This window comes from Seriola aureovittata, chromosome 16 (assembly GCF_021018895.1).
Source record: "Seriola aureovittata isolate HTS-2021-v1 ecotype China chromosome 16, ASM2101889v1, whole genome shotgun sequence".
NCBI classification, from domain to species: domain Eukaryota; kingdom Metazoa; phylum Chordata; class Actinopteri; order Carangiformes; family Carangidae; genus Seriola; species Seriola aureovittata.
The window spans coordinates 15,113,500-15,139,807 of NC_079379.1; the positions used below are offsets into that span (position 1 = coordinate 15,113,500).

The 26,308-nt window shown below is 42.0% G+C and overlaps 2 protein-coding genes across 29 annotated transcripts in view; both read left to right on the plus strand.

Annotated features, from left to right (window-relative positions):
• The first annotated feature begins 836 nt into the window (after positions 1-836).
• fbxl2 (F-box and leucine-rich repeat protein 2) lies at positions 837-18,049 on the plus strand. Its single transcript, XM_056399935.1, has 14 exons — positions 837-1,722; positions 6,425-6,486; positions 9,759-9,813; positions 10,681-10,755; positions 11,014-11,108; positions 11,744-11,908; positions 12,114-12,240; positions 13,074-13,148; positions 13,280-13,410; positions 13,909-13,969; positions 14,113-14,157; positions 14,494-14,550; positions 14,675-14,887; positions 15,731-18,049. The coding sequence occupies exons 1-14, from the start codon at positions 1,693-1,695 to the stop codon at positions 15,836-15,838; spliced, it is 1,299 nt and encodes a 432-aa protein (XP_056255910.1). The 5' UTR covers positions 837-1,692; the 3' UTR covers positions 15,839-18,049.
• Positions 18,050-18,401: 352 nt separating this feature from the next.
• clasp2 (cytoplasmic linker associated protein 2) overlaps positions 18,402-26,308 on the plus strand; it is a 57,918-nt gene continuing 50,011 nt past the window's right edge. For 15 of the 28 annotated variants that reach the window (XM_056398953.1, XM_056398972.1, XM_056398977.1 and 12 more), the window contains exons 1-2: positions 18,403-19,342; positions 24,858-24,936. In XM_056398953.1, the coding sequence (XP_056254928.1) occupies positions 19,145-19,342; positions 24,858-24,936 (277 nt within the window). In that variant the 5' untranslated portion in view covers positions 18,403-19,144. Of the gene's footprint in view, positions 19,343-24,857; positions 24,937-26,308 lie in introns of all 28 variants that reach the window. The other 13 variants (XM_056398944.1, XM_056398945.1, XM_056398948.1 and 10 more) reach the window with 1 other exon arrangement.

Genomic DNA, 26,308 nt, shown 5'->3' on the forward strand with positions numbered 1-26,308 from the left:
ACAGACTGTATTTTCTGTGATATCAAGTATCAGCCTTATTTGAACTTTGCAGTTTGATAGCCAGAGGCAGAATGAAAACTAAGTAGAGTTACACAAATACTATACTTAAGTACAGTTTTGAGGTACTTATGGCTCATGAGCATTTCGATTTTTCCATTCCATTTTATTTAACTCCACTACATTTATTTTACAACTATAGTTACACATTTTGCAGACTATTTTTTATATAAAACATAGGATCAGCTTCTGCCCTTGTTTGGTGAAAACATCTTCATCTTATCAAGTAATTTTATTATGGAAATGAATCCTTAAAGATGTTACTATTTTTATTATAAAAAGTGAAAACAAATGTGCCAATGTAGTAGGAATACTTCAACCTGTTATACATGCAAGTCATCCAGCCAACTTTTTCCCCCAAACTTTTTAAAAAGTAATTCTACTGCTGCTTTTTTTTTTTCCAAGATGCAAACCGTCATGTAGCCTATAATTTTTTCATAGATTAGATCAAAAACAGGCTGACATAAATGTCTTTATAAGACTTAGGTTTTGTAGATCAAACTGCCCAATACTTTATAATAAAGTGTAAAATATTTGCTATACCGGTGAAAATCCTATAATAGGCTACAGGTCATGAAAGGGGTCATGTAACACTATGAAAGGGGCCATTTGGCATTAGAGTAGTACTGTTACTTTTGTGACTATAAATGCAAGTTGCTGATACTTCTGTGCTTTTACTGCAGTAAGATGCGGGACTTGTAGTGGAGCATTTTTACAGTGTGACCTCCACCGCTGTATATATGTAAGCAGTTTATATAATGCAGGGATGACTCGTGCAAGTTGTTCAGGGTGTGTGTGTGTCTGCAGGTTGAAGGCTGAATGTGACAGTGATGGAGATCTCTATTGGAGAGAAAATCTTGGCTCCTGGAGCTGGCGTTCTCAGATGTGTGTGTTTCCTTCCCTTAATCAGACCCAGCGGGCTCGTGTCGGGTCACGTCTCGGTGCTGTTGTTCCCGTGACTGTCTCGGTGATTGCGGTCAAAAAAAAGAACGTCCTTTGTCGTAATTCGCCAAAATCTCTGCAAGCCCCCCACAATCAAAACAAATCGACCACGCGTGCTTTTCCCGCAGCAATGACGTCACGTAGGCCCTCCCCCTTCCCCGCAAGTAAACAGAAAACATTGAAGAAAACGGTCGTGCCAGTCGCCGTACATGTGTTTGATGCGAGAAAATATGGTGCGGGAGATGAAAGCGGACGTTGATTTCGCGTTTCCCGTGTGTTTTTAGCAAACTTGTGAATCCTGGGGCCAGCTGACCTGCGCTGGAGCGATGAAGGGAGAGGCGGAAGTGAAGTCACTTGACAGACCGTCCATGTTATTATTGTTATTTTGGTAGCCTTGCGATGAGACGGGCTGGGGAGCCGTTGGTCTCCGAGACAACGACCGTTAACGTTACCGCAGGCCGCTCCGGAACCGACACCACCACCCTCACCACCGCCTCGCTGACCCGGAGACAGGAGCCTCGCTGACGGCTGGGGGGGAGGAGGAGGGGAGGGAGGGTGTGAGGACCCAGCTCCAGCTCGGCTCCTACACTCCGACCGACCAAAAATAAAACGGCGACAAAAACAATAACGGCAGTCGTCAAACGGCTCGGCTGGTATCTGTGCGGTTTGTAGCAGGGACGTGCCGCCGCAGACATGAACGGTATCACCAAGGGCCGGTTCGAGGTATGACAGAGGGAGTGGACCACCAGCGGTTAAACTGTTTGTTTCTAGTAGACGTGGGAGTCGTGGGTTTGTATAAGCAATGTGTGTGTGTGTGTGTGTGTGTGTGTGTGTGTGTGTGTGTGTGTGTGTGTGTGTGTCTGTGTGTGAGAAAGAGAGAGACAGTGTGTGTGTGTGTGTGTGTGTGTGTGTGTGTGTGTGTGTGTGTGTGTGTGGTGTGTGTGTGTGTGGTGTGTGTGTGTGTGTGTGTGGTCCACCGTGCTTTGCTCCTAATTTTACATTCAGTCAGGAGCCGAGGCGTTTTGTTGGTCAAGGGTAATCCGAAATCCTGTTATTGTCCTGCCGCACCAGTAGACAGCGACAACATGGAGCTCAGGACTGCGGGACAGGAGGGCTGTGGCTGAGGATTGTCAATATATCAGGGCCGAGGCTGGCTGGCACTGTCGCCTGAGGTTACAGGCTTTCAGGAGAGGGGGCTGCAGATGGAGAGTAATGTTGTTAATACAAGCAGTGTAGCAGCATTCAATTAGTCATCACTTGGGTTTGGCAGGTGACACCTCCTCTAATACCTGTGAATGACAGGTGCCACAGGAGGTTTGGGTGGCTCTCTGAGAATCCCTGGCACACTACAGACAGTTTTGTGTTTAAGAATCAGTAATAAGATAGTATGTTACACAGGTGCTATGAATGATCTTATATCCTCCCACAACCTTTCCACATTTCCATGATGATTTTGCAGGAAAGTGGTAAACACACACCCTTTCATGAATATTAGAGCTCAGTGCTCAACTGCAGTAATGAAAGAAGTATTTTCATCTAAAGTAAAAGTGGCAATATCTCAAGGTTAAAAAAAAAACTTAATGTCAAGCAACTCCATTCAAAATATTACTTGTATTTATATGTACAAGTACAGAATTATTAGCAGCTAGGTATCAACAGTAAACTCATAAAGCAGACAGGATGATCCCTGTCAGTGTTACATTACATTACTTATTACTGATCACTGAGTATGCAGCATTTTATGTTGTAGCTGGTCGAACTAAAACTAAATTTTTCTACTTGATATAATGTTGCATTGTTAAATCTATGACAGTAAGTAATATTTTACACAGAATCATGTTTTTATATAATAACCAAATCTTCAAAGTAACCATCAACCACTGCTGTCAAGTACAGTAAATGCAGTGGAGTAAAAAGTGCAATATTTGCTTCTGAAATGTAGTAGAAGTAGTTAAAGTATAAAAGAGCATAGTACAAAGCAAATACCTCAAAACTGTATGCCTACTTATGTGTAGTATTTGAGTGAAGTCACTTTCCAGCCCTACTCGTCTGCACACAGTTTTACAGATTGTTTTGAAGATCAATTTAGTTCGATTGATCTGTAATACCTGTTGCATAATAATTACCATGTTTTGCTGTGTCAACGTTTTCCTTGTAATTGTGCACAAGCCTTAAATCAGCTCCCACCCAACTGGTTGTGACTCCAGTAAGCTGTTAGCATTGTTTTTCTCTGACATTATTCATGCATTGTTGAGATTCTTTTTGACTTGATGGTACTTGACTTTGTCCGTCAGGTGTTTCGGCTGCTTATGTACCAACATGTGTGTCTACATGTGAGTGAGTGAGAACAGAAGGCGGTTGTGGTGCTGATGTGTGTTGCCGTATCAGTGGATTTCTCAACAGGGCTATAAGCTTCTTAGATGAAAACCAGCATACAGTGGGAAACAAGCTGGTGTGTAAGAGAGAGAGGGACTGAAGAGTAGGGGGTTATAGAGTAGGACATGGGAGGGTTGTCTAATAGCCTAACACCTGAGATGATGCTTTATAATGAACACCTGGTGCAAAGCCCTTGTAGTTGCAGGCCTGAAAGTGAACACAGCAGATGACACAGATCTAATTTCCTCATAGCTGCTTTATTGTAGCAAAGAAACTCTAGACTTGAGCCACACAAGTTCAAAACCCAGATTTGCATATTCACCCTGTTGTACACTGTCTAGGAATAGGAGTATGACTGCAGAGAGGAACTCCCTGCTTGGGAATGCTGCTCTGCTGGCACAGGGAACGAGGGCACCAGAATGCTGAGGTGATAATTTTAATGGAGCACGCGTACCAGAGATGGCTTTGACCCTTGCTGTCATGATGCCATATCTACGGCTGAGATTACACACCAAATACTGTGTTCATGCCACTGCATCTGGCAACGTCTTTCGTGGGGCTTGGGTTACACAACACGGAGAGAGAAAGAGAGAGAGAGAGGCTGTATGCTAACTTTTTTGTGTTGATCAACTTTTTGACTTTCTTTCCACTGACGCACAAATGAAATTTATAGGATATGGGTCTTAATCATTATTGATTAATCTGTAGGTAATTTTCTTAGATTAGTTGATTAATTGTTTTGTTCATAAATAATACAGAAAGACGTCCATCATAAGTTCTGATAGCTCAAGGTTACTTCGTTAAAGTTTCTTGTTTTGTCTGACTAGCAGTGCAACACCCCAAAATATTCAATTTACAATGATATTAGAGCTGCAATGATTAGTTAATTAGTTGCTTGGCAACAGAAATTTAATGAGCAACTTATGAAATAGTTTTTGGTTCCAGCCTCACAAATCTGAGAGTTTGGTGCTTTCTGTTTCCTGTTCTGTAGTAAACTGAATATCTTAGTTTTTTGGACAGTTGGTTGATCAAAACAAACATCTGAGGACATCACTTTGGGCTCAAGAAACTGTGTTGAACATTTCTCGCAGTTTTATTATCTTTTATGTAGCAGATTAGTTGATTTATCAAGAAGATAATCAACAGGTTAATCGATAATGAAAATAATCCTAGATCCTATAAAGAATAGGGGCAAATGTTTATTGTTTTTCCCTGATAAATGACTTAAATGATTACTCAAACATCAAAATTGTTGATTCATTTTCTTAGTCTGGACAGTACCAGAGTAGATACTATTATGCAATAAATGTTTCAGTTTGTTGCTTTAAACCACATCATGTAAAGACTGTGGTCTATATTCAGTGCTATCTTATATAAAACCCATAAGGTTATAGACCAGCCTGTCTAGATTGTTTGTAACCATGTGTCTGTTGAAGGAGAGGTCAAAGGTGAGTGATGTGTTACAGAGGTGGTTTGGAATTAAGTCTAAATTTAGTCCTAAATCCTAAGCCACCTCTGTCTTTAGAGAGACACTGAGTTAATATACTGTAGGCCTTGTGTGTTGACAGTTCTCTTCCTAACATTCAGTACATACAGTAATGTACAGTTAAGGTCAATTTACCTTCCGTTTCCTCAGTTGACACTGTTCTGAATATCACTGATAGTGAGTCACGTGGTGATGATTAAGGCTTTATTCCAAAGCATTTGTATCAACCTTTATTAAGCCTCCCATAGAGGTAGTTGCCCCCAACACTAATGGGTAGATTGTGATATTGTGTGATTCAAAACAGGGGCATATGGGGACCAGTGATCGACAAGGTTTTAACTATAACCTGGAGCTATTATTGGATATAGTTAATCAATAGGTTCAGAACTGCGTTTCAGACCACTTTGTCTGCTGTGTTGTTACCTAAATATAGATGTTAAAATTCTAACCAGTGGAGTTAATCTTTTGCTGGACCTTGACTGGACCAACTGTCCTTTTTTGACCTCACTTCCTTTTAAATGGCCTTGATTCCTTCCTCCCTCCTCGCCGTTCTCCCCTCTCATCCACCTCCTTTCTCTCTCTGATTTTAACAATGACTTTTGCACATATTTTTTCCAGTAGTCCCCGACTGTAGCACCATTTCTTTGTCTCTTACTTCCCTCTGCTTCCCCACTTCCTCTCTGTTTCTCCCATCTTCTTTTATTGCTTTCTCTTTCAAGGAGCTTGCGACTGTCATGGAGGTATCTGGAGCCAAGACGTTCACAGAATCAACCTTTGCTCCTCCTGAGCCTTTTCTCGCTCCCCTTTGTGTTTTCCACATTTCGCTGTTTGTGTTTGCGCGTGAAACAGCAGGGAGTCCCCTTCATTAGATACAGTTTCTGAGTCTTTGAGGATACAAGTATATCACCGGGAGGATGTGTGTCTGCAGAGGCACAGCGAATGTGGGTGTTTGCTGTAATTTAAATTCATGACTGAATACAGCCCACCTGATCTAGAATGTTCTGCTTCTGTTCTTCACATAGAGAGGTCTGACTTGAATCACCTGCGAGTGTGTGTGTGTGTGTGTGTGTGTGTGTGTGTGTGTGTGTGTGTGTGTGTGTGTGTGTGTGTCCCATTCAGCAGATGGCCAGACATCCAGCGAGTAGACTAATTGAGATAAGCATGCCAACAGGCTGACCAGGCTAACAGAATTATAAGCTTGTAAGGAGGGGATGTGAAAAGCCAAATGTAGCTCCTGCTTGTATATTAGTAAAGCTTAAGGAAATAATAGCTTATTTATCATTAATACCAATATAGTGCAAGGGTCTATTTGTATTAAACACATTTGATTTGGTGAAATAAGATAAGACTGGTTTAGATCTACTTGCTGTAGTCTTCTTGTGGTGGATTTGCTGAAGATGATAATGATGCTGTCCAGTTTCTGTTTTGATCTGTGTCGCGATTGTAACAGCTTGTGTCTTGTTTCTGTCACATTGCTCTTGACCACCTCAAACGCACACATATTGACACACACACATGCACACACACTGACTCAATGTTGTTGTTTATCTTGTGTCTCGGCAGGTGTTCTCAAACAGCGATGAAGCCCCCATTAACAAGAAGCTCCCCAAAGAGCTTCTTCTTAGGTAAGATTAATAATACGCACACACACACACACACACACACACACACACACACACACACACACACACACACACACACACAATTGTAGGAGTGTGTGTATGTATGTTTTTTATGTCACTTGTTTTGTGTGTGTGTATGTATGTGTGTGAGTGTGTTGTGTACTGTAGTTGTCTGTGTGTGTGTGTGTGTGTGTGTGTGTGTGTGTGTGTGTGTGTTGTATGATGTATGTTGGTCACTAGTCTGAAATGAGGCTCTGTTAACAGTGTGACCTACAGACCAATATTTTGTCTCACAGCAGCAGCTGAGCATGACCCATAAATCTGACATCACACGTGCACTCACTCGTGTTTGTCCTCCACATTGATTTATATATGGATTTGTGTGTGTGTGTGTGCATGTGTGTTAAAAAGGGATGCACCTGCATGTTTCTCTGCAGACACATGATGTGGCCTGTTTATTTTCTGCACTTGGGTATTGCGTTTATGTGTGTGTGTGTGTGTGTGTGTGTGAGTGTGTGTGTTTATGTGTGTGTGTGTGTGTGTGTGTTGTGTGTGTGTGTGTGTGTATGTGTGTGTGTGTGTGTGTGTGTGTGCATGCGTGAAACACCTCTGGGTCTATGCAAACTGTATGTCTGTGTATGTATGCTATAAATAGCTTGTCTTAGCTGGTGGGGAATTCCGCAGTGCTGTGCTCTTCTGCTGCTCCAGCTGTGTCTCCACGGAGACTACCAGTACACCCATTACCACCAGCACACTCTCACTGGTGGACAGAAAAAACATGCACTCACATGCACTTCCTGGCTACAACACATGACCTACTGTCACATGTGTCATGTTGAGACACTTACACAACATCAGCTGTGAGGAAGCCTCATTGTGATGGCAGTAAATCTTGTTTATAAACCATGGAAAGTGGGTTGACTCGAGCCTTTTTTATATTTATAATTTGGTTATGCCCTGTCACCATGATACACAGTGAGGGACATTGTTTTGTCCCAGTAGTATTAATAAGATCTGTATGTAGACCTCAAGAATCACAAATGTTGTGCCCTCAATTTACAACACTTTTAGAGTAATATGTTAAATAGAAAATTTCCATTGCCAAGATAAAATATTAATATTGCTTGTTTGATTTTTACCAACAATCCAACACCCAAAGACACTGAAGAAAAGACAAACCATCCTGTTAGAGTTTGGTACTTTTGCTTGGAACATGACTTAAATTGATGATTATTTGATCATCAAAATATTTCCTAATCAGTTTTTCTGTTGAACTTCTAATTGATTAATTGACTGATTGCTGCAGCTTTAAGATTAAACAATGAAAGAAGCTTCGAGGAGAAACCCACCCTTTGGGGGGACATATAGTGGCCTGTGTCGAGGAGCTGCAAGCAGCAATAAGTTTATGGAGTAGATCACCCATGTGGTATGTGTTGGCAGGTATGTTGCCATAGGAATAGTAGCTAATGAATCTGTTAATCTGACTAATTAGTGTTCTCATTAGCATTAGTGTTTATGTTTAATGTATCACTGTGAGCGAGCCTGAGTACCTGACTTGTTTTTGCGCTCGTCTGCCTTTCAGCCGGTGCATTGTAAACAGCTGCTATCTAGGACAGTGCAGCATAGATATTAACTGTGAAAACTGTGCCGTGATATAGAAGAACCTTGTCTGACAGACGAGCCTTGGAGAGAGTTCAGAGTGGTTCAGGGTCCTCTTACCCAGAAGCACTGACTCAGCACCCTCCCCGCCATCACCCAAATTCATGTCTGACTGGAGTTACTATGGCAACCAGTCCCAGACTCATGGTGAAGGCTCCACTCTCTCTTATCTAGCCATGCTTGAAGGGCCAGGTGTACATTTTGTCAACAAATGGGACTATGCTCCATTAAAATCCTATTATGTGCCATGTCAGAATAAAAGGGCATACCCAGGTAGGATCTGACAGAGCAATCAAAGGCTATTAACTTATTTTCTGTTCTGCCTGTGTTCAAAAGGCAGCATTAGGGCTTCCTTGTGTTTAGTAAAGTGAAAAACATACAGTCCTCGTGATGTTGTACCTCTGATTTTAGCTCTGTTATGTCACTGACTCCCCTTTCTGTTGTCTCTCCTTCTCATTCTTATGAAAAACTCTATAGTCTGTCTGTATTCAGCAACCTCTCTTCATCTAAAAAGTCAGAGCTGATCTGATCAAATCAGATTGATTGATTGCTTCCCTGTAAGTATGATTAGCAGAATTCTTCTCTGGTTGGTAAAAGGCCTCCCTCTCACATAATGGAAAGTCAGAGTGTTTGATTAAAACAGACAGTCAATCAATGATCAGCGTCACAGCCATTAACCAGTTATTAGAATGGAGATCGATGAGCACCCACTTGATTGGTCAGCTTTGCTGGTGGCCTGCAATCATTTCAAGGACTGTGTGTTGTGTGTTGTGTGTGTGTGTGTGTGTGTGTGTGTGTGTGTGTGTGTGTGTGTGTGTGTGTGTGTGTGTGTGTGTGTGTGTGTGTGTGTGTGTGTGTGTGTGTCCACATGTTGGATGTGTGAGCGTGCATGTGTGTCACGTGTGTGCATGTGTGTGGGTGTCTTTGCGTTGCTTTGTCGATTGTATCCATGTACTTCCTGACACAAGACTCGGGTATAGATTATACAGACATGTACCAACATGCCCCGGCCTAACACACATCAAAACACACGGCTTTTGTCTGCGTCTATATGAAGGAAACAATGGCCAGCTCCTGTTTCCTAGGGTTAAAAGGACATTCAGACCCCAGCTGCACTCAAAGCTTTGGCACCATGACAATTCTCTGAATACCTCAAATTTTGTATAGATTGCCCCCTTAAGGCACTTCTCTGAGCAGTAACAGACCATTTAACCACTGGGAACTCAGAGGATATTGGGGGTCATATATGTGTGATTGCTTCTGTATATGTATATATGTTTATCTATCTATCCCAGGCTGTCTGTGGCCTTGCCTGTCTGAGTTCCAGAGATTACTCATTGGCAGATTAATGGATTGAGCTGACCCAGTAGCCTGCTGCATGCAGCCCTTTGTGGATGACCGGCCCACAGCTCAAACACTGCCTGTCTGTGGGGCTCTCCTGCTACCAACCAAACACAGGGGATTGTTCTGTTTTCTACAGACTTAAAAACATATATTCACTTACACAAAAGGGAAAGATATCCACATTAAAAGTTTAACTGGAAACTGAACTCTTTATCTGATGGCCTTCATTCATCTGAGACAAACTCATCCTGTTTTATTGTCTCTCTACCTAGAATATTCTCCTATCTAGATGTGGTAACACTCTGTAGGTGTGCCCAAGTATCCAAGGTAAGCACTTCCCTCTCTGCACCTCCATGCCACCCAATATAGACTAACACACTCATGATTTTAAAAGAATGCATTGATGTATTTTTATAAACTATTGTATAAATGGTGGTGGTGGTTAAATTAAAACCCGTTTACCATTGTTGAATTCTCTGGAAATGTCTATGATATAGTGCCATCTGCTGGTTATGTGGAAGTGGACTGCTGCTTTGCCATAGTGCACTGCAGCTGAAAGCCATTTATGAATGAGCTATCTGTGAATAATAACAAGAGCTTGGCACGTGGACTGTGAATGCAGAGCTGTGGTGGCTGCTTCTCTTACAAAAGCTCCAATGTATAATATTATGTCGCAGTGACAAAGCACAAAGTGCAGTTTTGATTTTTTTTTTTTTTTTTTTTTTCTATCATTACTTGTTTTGGAGTACTGTACTTCCAGTCTGCCTAGTTTCATGCAGGCAAACTCTATACCTACATTTACAGCCATTGCTATGATTGGTCTTCTGATTATTTTCTAATCAGTTGCTCTGACTATAAAGTATCAGGCAACAGTGAAAAATCCCCATATTATCTCAGAGAGCCCAAAGTGATGTAATCAAGTGTCTTGTTTCGTCCAATCAAAATGGCGAAATAAAGAAAAGCTGCAAAATCCTCACATTTGAGAGGCTCTAGAAGGAAGCAGTGTAATAAGTGGAAACACCAGCTACTGCGCTTGCTCCATGAAGAAAGAAACAAAAAGTATTTGCTGTGTACATAAACTTACAGATATGCTATAGAGGTTCTCCCACATATTATGATAACAGCTTCACCTTCCTCCACCTCTGTCTGACCCACTTGTCTATCTCTGTCCACAACCTGTCCGCCACCTTCCAGGCGTGGAATGTCCTGGCCCTAGATGGCAGCAACTGGCAGAAGATCGACTTGTTCAACTTCCAGACAGACATAGAGGTGAGGGGTGAAGAGTGAGGGGGTTGAATGGACTGTGTGTGTGTGTGTGTGTGTGTGTGTGTGTGTGTGTGTGTGCGCGTGTGTGGGTGTGTGAACGTGTGTGCTTGTTGAGTAGCATTATCCAGCCCAAGGCTTAGTGCTGGGTCAGTAGGCTTTGGTGGTGACTGTGACGTCACAGCTGATCCTCTGTCCTGTGGTCCAAGTCATATCACTCTCTCTCTCTCTCTCTCTCTTTCTGTGTGTCCCTCTGTCTCTCAGGGGCGGGTGGTGGAGAACATTTCGAAGCGTTGTGGAGGCTTCCTGAGGCAGCTGAGCCTCAGGGGCTGCCTGAGCGTGGGAGATGCCTCCATGAAGTGAGATTATATTGTCTCTCTGACATACACTGACCACTAATTACAGTGTGGTTTTGATTTGGCTTTTACTTAAAGCCATTCTCTTGTTGCTTTGATTACTTTTGCTTTTTTGTCCCTGTGTGATAACGTTTAAAGTTAAAGCCGCTTGTGCCCGTTCAGTCCCATGGGACTCTGTGCTAGAAACTCTTTTGTTGATTCCATCTCACTTTACTATGCACACACACACACACACACACACACACACACACACACACACACACGCACACACGCACGCACGCACACACGCACGCACGCACACACACACACAGTAAAACAAAAACAAAGAAAGACCACTGGTGATGTAATTTTGTTTTTACATGGAACCTCTTGATCTGTAGATTTACATGGCTTCACTTGAAGATTTCTAACACCTCTATAAACAACTGATTTAAAGAAATACAAGCTGTTCTTTGGAGGCTTTCATATAACAGTGACATGAAAAAAACAGAAACATGCAGTAGATATTACAACAACCTCCCTTGGGCCTGCTGATGACTCTGTTAATTGGCTCCCGAGCAACTCCCAGCTTATTTATTCAATGAAGTTACTCTTGAGTAATTTCTCTTCTCCCTCATCACTGTTCGACTGTTTCCCAGGACATTTGCTCAGAACTGCAGAAACATCGAGGTGTTGAATCTGAACGGCTGCACCAAGATCACAGACAGCACCTGCCTCAGCCTCAGCAAGTTTTGCTCCAAACTCAAACACCTAGATCTCACTTCCTGTGTGTCCATCAGCAACCACTCCCTCAAGGCTCTCAGGTAGTACCCAACTAAACCCTAACCTGACTAATTAAACCCTAACATAACAAATCCCCTGTCAGTACTAAAGTGGAAACAGTTGTCAGTACAAAGCCCTCACCTGTTACATCCTGAGAACATACTGTACGGTCACACATAACACTCTCTGTATCTAACTCTGTATCTAACTGTGTGTGTATTGTGAATTGTTTGGCTGTCTGTTCAGTGATGGCTGCAGAATGCTGGAGATGTTGAACCTGTCATGGTGTGACCAGATCACACGTGACGGTATTGAGGCTCTGGCTAGAGGCTGCACTGGTTTACGAGCACTGTTCCTCAGAGGCTGCACACAGGTACAGTGTTTCATACACATACGGACACTCAGGGCAGGAAATGTTATGCCTTCTTCAGAAACTTTACTAGGCATTTAGATTCTTTCCATTGTTGTTTTAAATTCTATTTTAAAATACATTTTTACCTCATATTGGTGATTAAACATTTGATTCGTGGCAATGGTTAAAACCAACCTTTTGTGCTTGATACAAAGTTTCACTGTAAAATGCCTAAATTGTTTAAAAGGAGCAGACTGGTTAAAACACATCTGTTTTTTATCTTCAAGATGTTGTTGGTGTTACCTTCTGCTGAGGACACTGTTGACTACAATTTACTGTAAAAAGAATGTTTTAAAGAAATGGTAAAAACACAGAAAACTCAAAACAAATACCTGTAAATTCTCAGATTTCTTAACATAGAAACCAAAATCATAAGATATAGTACACTTCTTTACCTCTACTGAAAATTCAATTCCATGGTATCTGTGCTTTTTACTTAATTACTATACTAAATTTTTTTATTTTTTTATTTTTTATGCTGTAACAGCTTTTTCTTCAGGTTTTGTGCTCAGTTGTTTTCCTACCAAAGTCTAGTCTATTTTTCTTGCCTGGAGAAAAAGCATGAAACCTCCATGAGTGGGTGCTCACATTGGTCAGTAGTCACATGTGAATATCACTATTGATTCAACTAATGGAAAAACAGGGAACAGGTTGAAATTGTTCAAAAGTAATTCATCACAAGTCACTGATTTCTGGTTTTTAGCCATAGCGTATACATCAACACAGTCACATATGTCTTGACAGTATTCTGCTTTCTTTTTTTTTATTTATTTATTTATTTTATTTCAACCCAGCTGGACGATGGAGCATTGAAACACCTTCAGAAACACTGCCCAGAACTCACCACCATCAATATGCAGTCTTGCACAGTAAGACAAACATTTTGTTGTGGGATTGGAGGAGGGAGAGACTGATTCTTTTCTTAAAAAAGCATGAGGGTTGTGTCTTTATGCCTCAGTGTTTTCTTAATTTGTTTTGTGTTGTCTTCTGTTGCCTCCAGCAAATAACAGATGAAGGCCTGGTCAGTCTGTGCCGAGGATGCCACAAGCTACAGATCCTCTGTGTGTCTGGCTGCAGTAACATCACGGATGCCTCTCTCACTGCACTGGGACTCAACTGTCCCCGACTCAAGTGAGAAAAACACACATACACACACACACACACACACACATATATACACAACGATACACAAAGACACCTGTCCCACCATCCTTCTCGAAGAGACCAACAGCTTGCTTCGGTATCTACAAAATATCCTTCTTAGGCTGTGTGGCTGCTACCATTTCCAAAAAATGGACTAGATCCACTTTATGCATTTGTGTTTCTGCAGGTGCATTTAGCTTCTGAAAATGAACGGGATCGATGTAAATTATGACTAAAAGGTCCTACATTTTTGGCTTTTCATCAGGATCACTTCTTAGACCTGAAGAAGAGTCTGTGACCGCCCAATGCAGCCCACTGTGTCCTACAGTGATCTTCAGTATTCACCTCAGACTGACAGGCTGATGATTTGTTGTTGTTGTAAACATTATTAAACACACAATGAGTCACAATAATCCTACAGTGTTTCCAGTTGCACACCACTCCGAGCGGTTTTCACAAGTCTTGCATGTGTCTGTGTGATTTCAGGATTCTTGAAGCTGCACGATGCTCCCATGTTACGGACGCAGGGTTCACTGTGCTGGCCAGGGTGAGTTTCATTTTGCTCTCTTCTTCCTGTTTGCTTATCTGAGAACCCTTTGTTGGGTCAACTGACCATTTCACCTCGATATCTCTGAGTTAAATGAAATGCTTTTCACACAAAAAGCTAAAACAATCTGTTTATCTTCACAGAATTGTCATGAGCTTGAAAAAATGGACTTAGAAGAATGTATTTTGGTAAGAGAATTTGTCCTTTCCATGGTATTTATTTAGGGTAGCTTTTATCTGTTTGGATAGATATTGCATGGTTTGAAAAAGACAGACATGATTGTGTGTATTGCAGGGTTTGTTTTCTGCCAGGAGGGAGAGTAGGCAGTCTAATGACCTTAGTATTTAAATCACTTGTGACAGAAAGCAGAGAGGGAGACAGAGAAGAGGTGACACAGAAGAAAAAAGTTTTTTGTAGGTAGACATGAACATGCAACACATGCCTCCCAAGACTGAGAAGTGAGCCTCTCAGCTGTCTCTACACATGTGAGAACAGTACTTTAATCAAGTTTGTCCTCTCCTCAGGTGACAGATAACACCCTGGTTCAGCTGTCTATCCACTGCCCTCGCCTGCAAGCACTGGTAAACATCTACACCTGCAGTTCTGATTTTGTGCCAGGTTCTGCCTCAGCCTGTCTGCATTGCTTATGGAGCTTTAATCCATCTATCTTTGTGTCTTCATCCCTGTCTGCTGTGTTGCGCACAGTCCCTGTCCCACTGCGAGCTGATCACAGATGATGGCATCAGAGCTCTGAGCAGCAGTACCTGTGGCCAAGAGCGCCTCACTGTGGTGGAGCTGGACAACTGCCCCCTCATCACTGATGTTACCTTGGAGCACCTGAAGAGCTGCCATCGTCTGGAGCGCATTGAGCTCTACGACTGTCAGCAAGTCACCAGGGCTGGCATCAAACGCATCCGGGTCAGTGGAAATCATGGGGAAATAAAGTGTGCTCTTATGAATGATTGCATCCGAGGATCTTTTTCATCTCTTCTCTGTTTAGTTTTACCCTACAATATTTTATCTAAAAATCATGTTGTGTCATTATGCATTATAGGTAATGGTTTGACATTTTGGGAAATATACCTTTTTTCTTGCTGAGATTTAGATGAAGAGATGGGTACAACTTGCCGTTAAATGTAAGTCTTCAGCCAGCTGCCGGTTATCTTAGCTTAGCATAAAGACTGGAAACAAGGGGAAACAGCTAGCTTGGGTCTGCCTGAAGGTAACACCATCCAACAACTTGCACCTCTAAAGCTCACTAATAAACACAACACATCTTGTTTCTTTAATCCGTACAAAAATCAATGCATAAAAAGGACACATAACCCCTGACTCACGGAGATTACTATTTTCTTTGCTGTGAACAGGATCTTCCTGGAGATGTGTCATCAGTGCTGTGACAAGAAATAATCTTCATCATAAAGGCATAAATTATCATTTGTATCCTTTGTTTTTTGTACAGCTTAAAGAAAACAAAATCTAACATGTTAATTTGTGATTTTAAGATTAGCTTTCATCAGGCAGAGTGAGTGCTAGCTCTTTTCTCCTGTTTCCAGTGTTTGTGCCAAGCTAAGCTAACTTGCTGCTGACCATAGCCTCATATTTCAGAAAATGTTGAAATATTCATTTAAGAAAAAAATAGAACAGTTAACTGGACACCGAAGCAAATCCCAGACATATGTGGGCCTTTTACTGTGATGTTTTCTTCTTTTTTTTTTGCCTGTTTGTATCCTTATAATAACGTACATCTTCCCTACACAGGCCCATCTTCCAGAGATCAAGGTCCACGCCTACTTTGCCCCAGTGACACCCCCTCCCTCTGTACATGGAGGTGGCCAGCGTCTGTGCCGCTGCTGCATCATCCTCTGACAGTGGAGGGCCAGGGGGGGCCACCTCTGTCTACAGGTCCTGCTGCTCTGATATGGGCTGAAATGGGGTTGGGGGGGACTGGGGTAGGTGTAGGGGAGAGGAGGGGCTGGACCCACTCACTGCTCCTGATCACTGATCAATACATAGACTGATGGCCACTGATCCCTGATCAGTTGAACCCGCCCCTCCTCTCGTCTTGCTCACCAATCAGCTTTGCAGCAGCCCCTGGTTTTTGGTGGGAAGGGGGTTGGGGGAAGAAACATGGATGGATGGATGGACTCTCTTTTTCTCTCTCTGCCTCACTCTCTCTCTCTCCTCTCTCTCTCTCTATCTCTCTCTCTCTCTCTCTCTCTCGCTCTCTCGCTCTCTCTCTCTCTCTCTCTCTCTCTCTCTCTCTCTCTCTCTCTCTCTCACTGTAAGGACAAAAACAGGTTCTCTACTCCATCCTGCTTTTCACACCCCTGACTCCCCACCTGCGGGCATAGAGGACGGCAACTGGACAGCTTGAGATGGGAGGTCTGAACAGTGGAACTACAATGCATCATGTTCAAACTAAAAAAAAAAAAATGACGATACTGTCATCATGGACAACAGTTCGCTCTCTGTGGAGTATCATCTCAACCAATCACATGACACCTCTTTGTGACCATTCTGTGATTCATTCTGCTTCAACCAATAAACATGCAGCATGGAGGGAGATGCTGGGTTGTAGGAAATGCAGATCTTCTGGATATCAACAGTATTGCTTTGGCACAGCCAGCTCAACTCTCTAGTGTGGAAGAGTTGGGAATGAACAGGAAGTACAGATTGGGACATGTGACATATTTGTGCATCTGAGAAACTTCTGTTGAGATTCTGATTCTGTTTGTACAGAGAATGTTTTGCAATTGAAAAAAAGAGTTACACTTACGGCAACTCACTCAAAATTGGGTTAGGCCAACAAAATGTTGTTTAATTTTATTTTTTTCAGTGCTTATTGTAATTGTCCATGCCTGTCTATCCAGAGAGGGAGATATGTTTGTCATTCTTTTTGAGTTGGAAAAGAAGAAACTGGACCTATGATTCAGACCCTCAGTGTCTAAAAGCATTATGTTGACTCTGTATGCCACTGGGATGAGTGGCCTTTCCTGTGTACTGTGTGGTAATGTTGGCTCAAAGGCCCTGATCCAATCCTGTCAGTTGCCCTGCGCACTAGCTCCCACTTGACCACTTAAGCATTTGTTTACATCCTGGATTAGGTTAGCACCAGAGACAAACTTGTTTACATCAGTGGGTTTCCAGTCTCCCTACTATTCAGAGTAAGTTTAGTAACACTGATACAACTGTGGTATACCCACTCTTTTTAAATGGACTGTGGAGTCCATCACTCAGATTTATTGCTGTGTGTATTTGGTTTTCAATCAGGGCTAACATTGGTGCAACTTTGCCTCAAAATGAAATGGAAATTAGCTTAAAGTTGAGATTAAAGGTATTAGGATGTGAGCAAAGGCACCTCAACCTTTTGACAATCACATGAATTTATGTATTTGAAAGTTAATTTAGTATAATTTTGTGTAATTGGGCAATGGGCAATTTACTGATGATATAGGAAATAATGAATTGTCTTTATTCACTATAATTAATTTGCTAAATGCCCCAAATAGCACATAAGGAATTATTAAGAAATAGATTTTGACACGGGTCTGGTAAGATTTAATTGAATCAGCAACAAATTCCCACTCATCCAATCCTACGAAACTAATGTGACAACAGGAATGTGATATGCAGTGACTGGAAAGCCCCAGAACCAAGAGTTTATTTCACTCTATACAGACACTCCCTCAGATCAGCAGGATCTCAGCATTATCTGTCTTGCCATGCAGAGTAACACATGTATGGGGCATGAAATACCACCACTCGAAGCACTGAAAATACAACAAAACAGAAGCAGCTCGCAATATTGCGCTAATAAAGAGACTGGCAAGTGCTGTGTAGTGCTCAAGTCCAAGTGCTCAAAGACTGGGGAGATTGGCAGGACTATGGATAGGACTGAAACAAAGGAGAGCAGACAGAAAGATGAAGATGGACTCCGAAACATAGCTGACTTGACTGGCTGTGATACTAATGCCCTCTCTTTGACAGCTGTTTTAACAGTTTTATGTTTATGAAAATAAATAAGTAAATGAAAAAAATAAACAAATGAATAAATAAAAGTGACTAATAGTAAATGTGCTTTGTCTCTCCAGTGTGAAATTTTGTCTCCCAGTATTTAAAGTGAACTGCGGCAAACTGAACGCCGGCTCTATCGCAGTTTCACCGCTAGATGTCACCAAAGAGCTTTGTAGACGGTAAACACCCGCATTAGCAGTGCGGCTTGTAGATTCATGATTTACGGGAAACATAATTATCCAGCCATGGGTAATGAAGTTATAAAAATAGGATCTTATATAGCTAGTGTATCTATCTCCCTGTTTAAGCATTGGCGTTGTTCCCCGTATACTTGGCAATTGGACATTTTACATCAGGCATCATACTGGCTAGCTGTGCGGTGCCCGAAGACCCATCGGCCTGATCTGTGATCGGCTGCGCCTCCTGGTGAACTGCAGTCCCCGGCAGCGCGCAGCTTTTAGCGCCTCGTAACGGATTCAGCGGTAGTGGCGATTATTATAGGATTAAAGAGAAACCAGTTGCCGCGGGACTGGAGCTGTCTCCTTGTTGTAAAAGTTTGGTGCAAGTTTGGTGCTGAAGGCGTCGACAGTTGAAGCTTAGCAGACTTTCCAGCCTGCGGTTATGGAATAGAGGGGCGGATAGGAGCCAGGCGTAGGCCTGCGGATAACTAACGTTAGCTAGCTGCGCTAGCTGATGTGAAGCGGTCTGCCCTTGTTTGGGTCGCTGTGCTAACTAGCTAGGTGCTATTTTTGTTAGCATGATAGATAGCCAACCAGGGCTGCTAGCTTGTTTTGATGCAGATATATTGAGGGAACCTGCCAGGTCCACCACAATTACACGTTTCCCGAACTTTCTCGAAGTTTTAAGTTAACCTTATAAGCTAACGTTTTATAGTAAAGAAGCTACCGAGCTAGGTCTTTGTCACACAAAGTTGGGCTTTTGATTTGGTTGGTGTTAAATTAAGCTGTTTTTTTTTTATAAGGGATTGCATGTTGATGGTCTAACATCAGTTAGACGCAGTCCAGACCACACAGTCTCTCTGCCCTTCCACGGAACTACAGTTAACATCTTTTTCGGTGCTTCACAACCCGCCTCACCGACCACTGTCTCCTGTCTTCGGCCGGCTTCAGTGGCTGGCCACTCGGCACTGAGTGCCCAATGGAGGATCATGACAACATGGACTATTTTTATCAGCAGGTACTGCAGAAAGATGTTACCCGCAGGTTGCAGGTCGGTCAGGACCTTATTGACTACCTGAACGACCCGCACCGTTCCCAGGACGTGGAACAGGACAAATCCCGGCTGGATAAGACCATAGACGAGTTAACGGGATGGGTGAACTCCAGCAATTTCAAGGTGAGAGATCTTGGCAACTCATCCTATGAGAGTATCACAGTGTCACTGCAGCAATGATCCCCTCCGCCTGTTCATGAATTATCATTCACCGATTTATCCAGTGAACGGGAAGAGGGGTGGGGGTAGATTAGTTTCAAAGCGAAGAACTTTAACAGAGAAAGGGCTTTTTAAACGAGTTCTCATCGATCATAGTTGTGTGATCTCCTGCAAAACAAAGTTAATCAAACCGGTTTACTCTTTACTTATCTAATTTCAACAAATTTAAAGTCAAAAGAAACAAAATTTACTTTGCAATTTTCATGTAGGACATCCTCTTACCATCCTTCAAAAAAGGCAATTTTAGTTTCACCATATAGTAGTCAATTCATGTCTCATAAGAGGCTGACATTTTTAAATTTCATCCCAGTGACAGAGTAGGACATAAGGCATTCCTGTGGTTGTTTGGGGTTTATATTGTTGTTTTGGCAGACTGTATTAAGGGGACCTATTGTCATGACTGTAGACTACTGGAGGACTGGATTGGATGGGGGAGGGGTTGGAAGCCTCATTGTTATGACCTATGCTTTCTTTCCATCTCTCCCTCTCTCTCTCTCTCTCTCATTCACCCTCACACATACAGACACACTCCGAATCTCCCTTTTTGTGTTTTCTCAGTTGTTTTCCTGTTCATTCTCACCCCTTTTTATGTGTGTGTGTGTATGTATGTGTGTGTGTGTTTGTGTGTGTGTGTGGTGACCTTGTCTGCACTCTTTCCACAACTCAGAAATGCTGGAATGTGACATTTTTGCCATGATATCACACCAACCCAGAAAGCAAGTCAAAACAGTCTGAAATCTCTTCTCAAGGCATGCTGAAATTTGACTCCCAAGTCTGTTTTTGAACTGATTAACAATGTCTCCACTGATATGCAGGACACAGCAAGACTGTATGAGTGTGGAAATTGTGTGTTCTGCATAAAGAAAGCATCCTCTGCCTTTTGAAAGCACATCTTTTTTGACAGCACTACTCAACTTGTGGCAGAACATTCTCATTTGACTTGCTTTGTCATCTTGTCATCATAAACTTTAAATACATTTTTGCAAACTGGTTTCCATTTACTAGAGAGAAGCTAATAAAAATGCACCACTGCTGGTATATTAGTAACAAACATTTGTTTTTCTCTATTGACAAATAAAGACTTAAATCATCCATTACAGATATTGAGATTTTATCAGTTTCCTTTTAACTCCCACTCCCAAATTTCTGAATAATTACAGACTCTGGACAGTCCCAAGATATCATGGTTTTGCATCTAAACACTTCACAACAAGTTTAAGGTGCCAGTAATGCATTTAAGGTAATGATAATGAGACGTTAGTTGGCACTGTTGGGAATAGGTAAGAGGTAGTTTTGAGTGTTGATTAAAGTTAAGATCTAAAAGATTTTTGTCTGTACTCTTTATTATGGCTTTTTCTAATGCCTGAATCAGTTGACTTACATCCTTGAAATCAATGACCAGATCAATATTTTTTAAAGTGAAAAGGTGACTCATCACTACCTCCATGTATTTCATCCCTATGCAATTCATCCCCAGTTGTGACAAGGTAACATTTCCCTGTGTTCAAATTTGGTCCTTTATGTGGATGACACATTTGAGTGACACAATCAGTGTCTGGCAATGATATGCAAGTGAGTGGTGACCCCTCAGCGGCCTTCACACAGAAACCTTTTAGGGGTGCTGATTGGTTCCCTATTGGGCAAAAAGCAAGAGGGTTCAGGTGTTAGCAAGATGCTGCATCAGCACAGAGAGAGGGAAGAGAGGAGAGATGATTCAGAGTTGACAAGTGGAAGAGAGTGAAGGAGGAGTTATGGAGGAGAATGGAGAACTGGAATGATAAATTGGGTAAACATAGATAAGTGGAAAGCACAAGTCACTACCCATAAATACAAATAATGTTCAGATAAGGATACTGTCGCACTTAAGTTCCTCTTTTAAGAGTGGATGAAGTACAGTATTCCTTCTGTCCCTTGGCTGTCTTCCTCTCTACTTCACTTGCGTGCCATTGACTGGTCTTTTTTTGTCAATGAGTCAGTTTCACACTTGTACTGTCTTTCTGTTCTCTGTGAGCAGCAGATACACGCCATGCTCCCTGCTCTCACAACATCACAGAGGCCTCAGTGCCTATTTGAGACACACAAACATAGGGCATTAATATTGCATGCTGCTTTTATGGGCAGCAGGGCCAGATGACTGGACACTGACTGGGTTGATTGAGGATTGACACTGCTGCTAGATTGTCCTGCCCAGACACACTGATCTGTGGGATTTTGTTGAAATGAAGATGGAGTGTCTAACACGCAAAATTATTTTGGCATGAGAAGAGATGATGCACTCAAGCCTCGATACAATGTGTATTACAATGGAACATTTAGTATACAATAAACAAACCGAGCAAACACTCTATTGCCAGTATTTGCCAGTTAAATATATTACACTGCAGATGAAGAAAAACAGTGTGTGTGAGTGAGTGCTGCACAGGGTCAACAAGGTATAATGGAGAATTTAAAGAAGAAAACTGTGAAACCAGGTGCTCTTCCAGGACGAGGACCGTGGTCAGATAAACTAGAAAAAAACAACGTACAGTGTAATAAATTTTATAAGAGTTGAAACTGTACAATGGCAGTCAGAATAAAATATCTTGGGCACTCCGATTGTAGATGTGAAACTATAAATCCTTTAATGCGTTCACAGGATGTGATGAAGACTCTGTGAGTCGAAACACGTTGGCATATCCATATATTAATAAAGGATTTTTAGTTTCACATCTACAATTGGAGTGCCCCGGATATTTTTTTCTTACTGTCATTGTACAGTTTCATCTCTCATAAGACTTATTCCACTGGACAGTTGTTTTTATTGTAGTTTATATTACACTGCAGCTTCAATATGTTCATATGTTCCTCTTAAACAATGAAAGTATTTCAGTTTTACTGTGTTGTTCCTGCAAACTCAACTCTTCCTGCAGGTGCTTCATAGTAGAAGCCTTCCAGTGAAGAGAATTGATTGCAGCTTTTAGTGGGAAGCAGCTGCAGGAACTGGTGAGCTACAGCCAGCAAGGATAGCAGTGAAGAGAAAAGGCTCCAGGTGCTTATTGCACTTTGGTCAAATCTCAGTGCTATGCTATGCCTTGGCCAGTCTTTTGCCATCATCCACAGTATTAACAGGCACCATTCTTTGTGCTGTGTAAAAGGGAAAATCTGATAAATTAAATGTAACTGGGCCAATATGGTAATTAAACAGGCTAATGTAATGCTAGTTTCTGTCATTACATGAAACAAAGATGAGTTTTGCTATTGTTTTGTATCATAATATTCAGTAAAACAATAACTTTCTTCATGCCTGCCAACTGCACAGTGACCACAAAGGTGAAAGTGAGTATAGACTTAGCAACACAGCTTGAGTGTGGATTTGAACATAATAGACAGGTGTTTTTCACTATTTTGTTGCATTTTGTCGACCAAATGATGAAACGATTAATGGAAAAAAAGACTGGCAGATTAATCGATAGTGAAAATAATTGTTCCAGCACTAGCCTGCGTCTTTGCATGTGGCTGTGTGATATCAGAGCCTTGGACCACGTTTTTCTGTCCAAAACTCACTTTAAGCCTCTTTAGAATCCAGAGTAAACCCTGTACGTGGTATGCGAATTAGAGACTAAGCCACCATACGCAGCAACCTGGGTCTTCACAAAGACCCATTCATACAGAGCTAAATATTTACTGTGTTGTTTTTTTTCTCCAGCATACCTCAGCCGCCCTGATCTTTTGGGGATTGCAGACTACAGATGAAGTAGTTGCGTGTTGTAGGATCAAATTTGTGTGTCAGTGCTATCCTTGTTTTATCCACACGCCTGATGTTTTTAGTATTTGGGGTGATACCTAAGTGTCTTTTGATATCACACATCCCCCCTCCTCACCCCCTAGCCAGATGTTTAGCTGCAGATGGTCTGTAGAGCAGTAAGGAACCTTCTCCACCTCCGGTTCACTTTCTCCTGTCCAAGGTGAATAACAAGCGCAGGCCCTTCCGTCTCTTGTCCTCTATTTCCTCTTCTCTGTCTTTCTCCACATGAAGATGCCATATGGTTGTGGGCGACAAGCTTGTTGGGGTGCTGGGTGGAGGAGGGGGAGGGGAGGCCTGGGGGAGATTTCCTTCTCGTACTGTTTCATCTTTCTCCTGCTGTTTTTCCTGCCTTTCTCCCCTGCTCCCCCTAAATTAGGTCAATATAATGTAGTCGTCATATTGTCCCAGAGCTCATGTTTCTTCTCCAGGTGATTTTTTATTTATTTTTTTTTGTCTTCTGTAGTATTACTTGGCCTTCGTCCCTGTTATTCCACCCATTCTCCTCCTTTTTGTTTCTGTAGTTACCTGGCTCTGCTCTTCCTTTGACTAAAATAGGGAAAAAACTGCAGTCTGTCTCCCCACTCTGAGCATGACAGAGGAGTCTGGAGAATAATGTTTTAATGGATTTTCTTTTTGGACTGTTCAGTTTCACCGCAGCATTGCCAAAACAAGCATTCCAGGAGCACAGCGCAGTGTGGGAAGTGATCCTAATCAGAAACACAGTGGAAAACTCAACTTTACCACTAGACAAAAAAATCCAGTCTACCTTCCCCCTACGAGTCATATCACAAGCCAATTTTCCTTTTTTTGTGACTGAGCCAAATCAGGGCAGTAGGGGAAAAGAGAGACGGGAAAAGGGGATTGTCAAGGGTTACTATAAGAGACATCTTGAGTGGTGAATGCGGAGCATGCTTCTTTACGTGTTGGGACAATCTCAACGTATTGGTCTACAATTGACTCAAGTCATCATGTTGACACAAAAGTCCTTTGAGTTTTTACCAGATCTCCAAAAAAATGCAAATCATTGTGTGATTCCATCAGCTGTTGCTATGCAGAGAGTATAAAGAGGCCACAACAAGGTTTCATAATAAAGAGTACCACAGCTGTTGACATAACCTTTGAGACAGATAGGTATTAGCCGTTAAATGACTCTTTTAGTTTAGATTTTTTTCTGTTAACTGAAGTATCATCTTTAATCCATACAAACACATTTTCAGCCAAGCACCATATTTCAGAGCATTTGTGTGATTAAATAATCTGAACCCAAAGGCCCACTTTGAACTGTATGTTCGTATGGCCGTCAGAGATTATATGGTTGTATGTGTTTAGGGAGATTATAACTTCAGTTTACAGATGACCTTCATTGGTTGAAATGTTTCAACTGAAAACCGGACGTTTCCATTCAGGGTTATGGGTTTGTACAAACTTTGCATGAGAACAGGTGGATGAAAAATCAGCTATTGTGTCAGCCATTGTATCACTGTTGCCACTGTGGTTAATATGTAAGCAGACATGTACATGCTTTGTTGATGTGAAATGAAAAGCAAGTCCTGTGAAATGTCTGAGTCTGAATCAACATATTAATTATTGTGTATGACCCATTATAACCCACGTCTGTCTCACTCTACTTTGTAGGTGGCATTGATGGGGATAGACATCTGCAGTGCGTTTGTGGACCGCATGGGAGAGCGGTTCAAAGGATACCTAGGCACAGGTGAGATACTGTACCTATCCCCAGGCTGAACTTTGAATGCTGAAATAAAAACAGCTTTATGATACAAACAAATACTTTTTATCTTTTGTTGTAGTTTTCTTGTCCTTAAAATAGAGAACCAACCTGCTGCTGCACAAACCAGTTTTCAGCTTTTCTATTGCCAACTCACACTTATTGTTATCATTTGTGATTCTTTGCAAAGGGGATTATAACCATCTCTTTCTTTCTTCAGTTCATCAGGCTCAAAAGTTAATGTCCTCTGCAAAGTGCTCCCTCTACTATCTTGAACAGTGCTTGCTAGTCAAGGATGAGTTTACCCTTTTGGCTTCAGTGGTTACTGAATTGAAAAATATATAAATGTTGAAACCTACAACAGTTTCCTACGTTGTACTCTACTCCATACTATTTGAAGTGTGATGTTTGTGTATTTTTGTATAGACTCTTCAGCATTTGGCCTGTCCTTCCATTTTGTCTCTCACTTCCACTTTGTGGTTCCTCTGAGACAGACCAGCAGCACTGCTCTAAAGCCTGGCACCACCCTCTCTCTGTTATACATCCTCTAGTCTGTATTTAGGCTCTGAATTGTCTGTCATACTGTAGCTCACCCCATAACACCCCAAAACCACACCACACCACACATTCATATGACCTCACTGACTGAACCTTGTATCAGATTACATGCCCTATGAGTGTGTATGTGTGTGTTATGTCAGTGCCAGCCCTTGTGTGTGCCCGCTTAAGGTGTCACCAGCTGTCTTTGTCAGTGGCTCTCATCACCAACAAACGCACTCAACCCTGCAGTGCAGCTCTGGGAAGATTGGCCCTGACACACTGTGCAGAGTCTGCCACTATACACGCATCTAGTTCACTGTCTAGGACAGTGCCCTAGCAGAGCTGTGTGTATTAGTGTGTCTAATGGAAGTGTGTGTTTCAGATTGATGGTAAAAACATCTCTCTGAGCCACCGCTGGCTCTGGAATCTCCCTCCCTCCATCTGACTTCCATCTCTCCTTTCCTGTGCTCTCTCTCCTTCTCCCTGCACCCACCCTCCTCCCACACACACACATACACACACACACACACACACTCACAAACTCACTGAGAGGAGGAAGATGAGATCATTGAGACAGTGATTGTATTGATCTACAGAACTGACTCATTGTACAGGGCTGCTGCCATTACACTATGTGTTTGCATGTGCACAGGAATTGACTCTGTGCTGTTGGCCATCTTGCCAAGTAGTTCCCAGATGTGAGGTATAAATGGTATTGATATATACAGATCATATAAGGTTGTAGTGTGTCAGATAAAATTAAGTGATGTGATTGGCCCAGCAGCCGTGTGGTTTCACAGTTAGAGTGACCTGTTGAAAA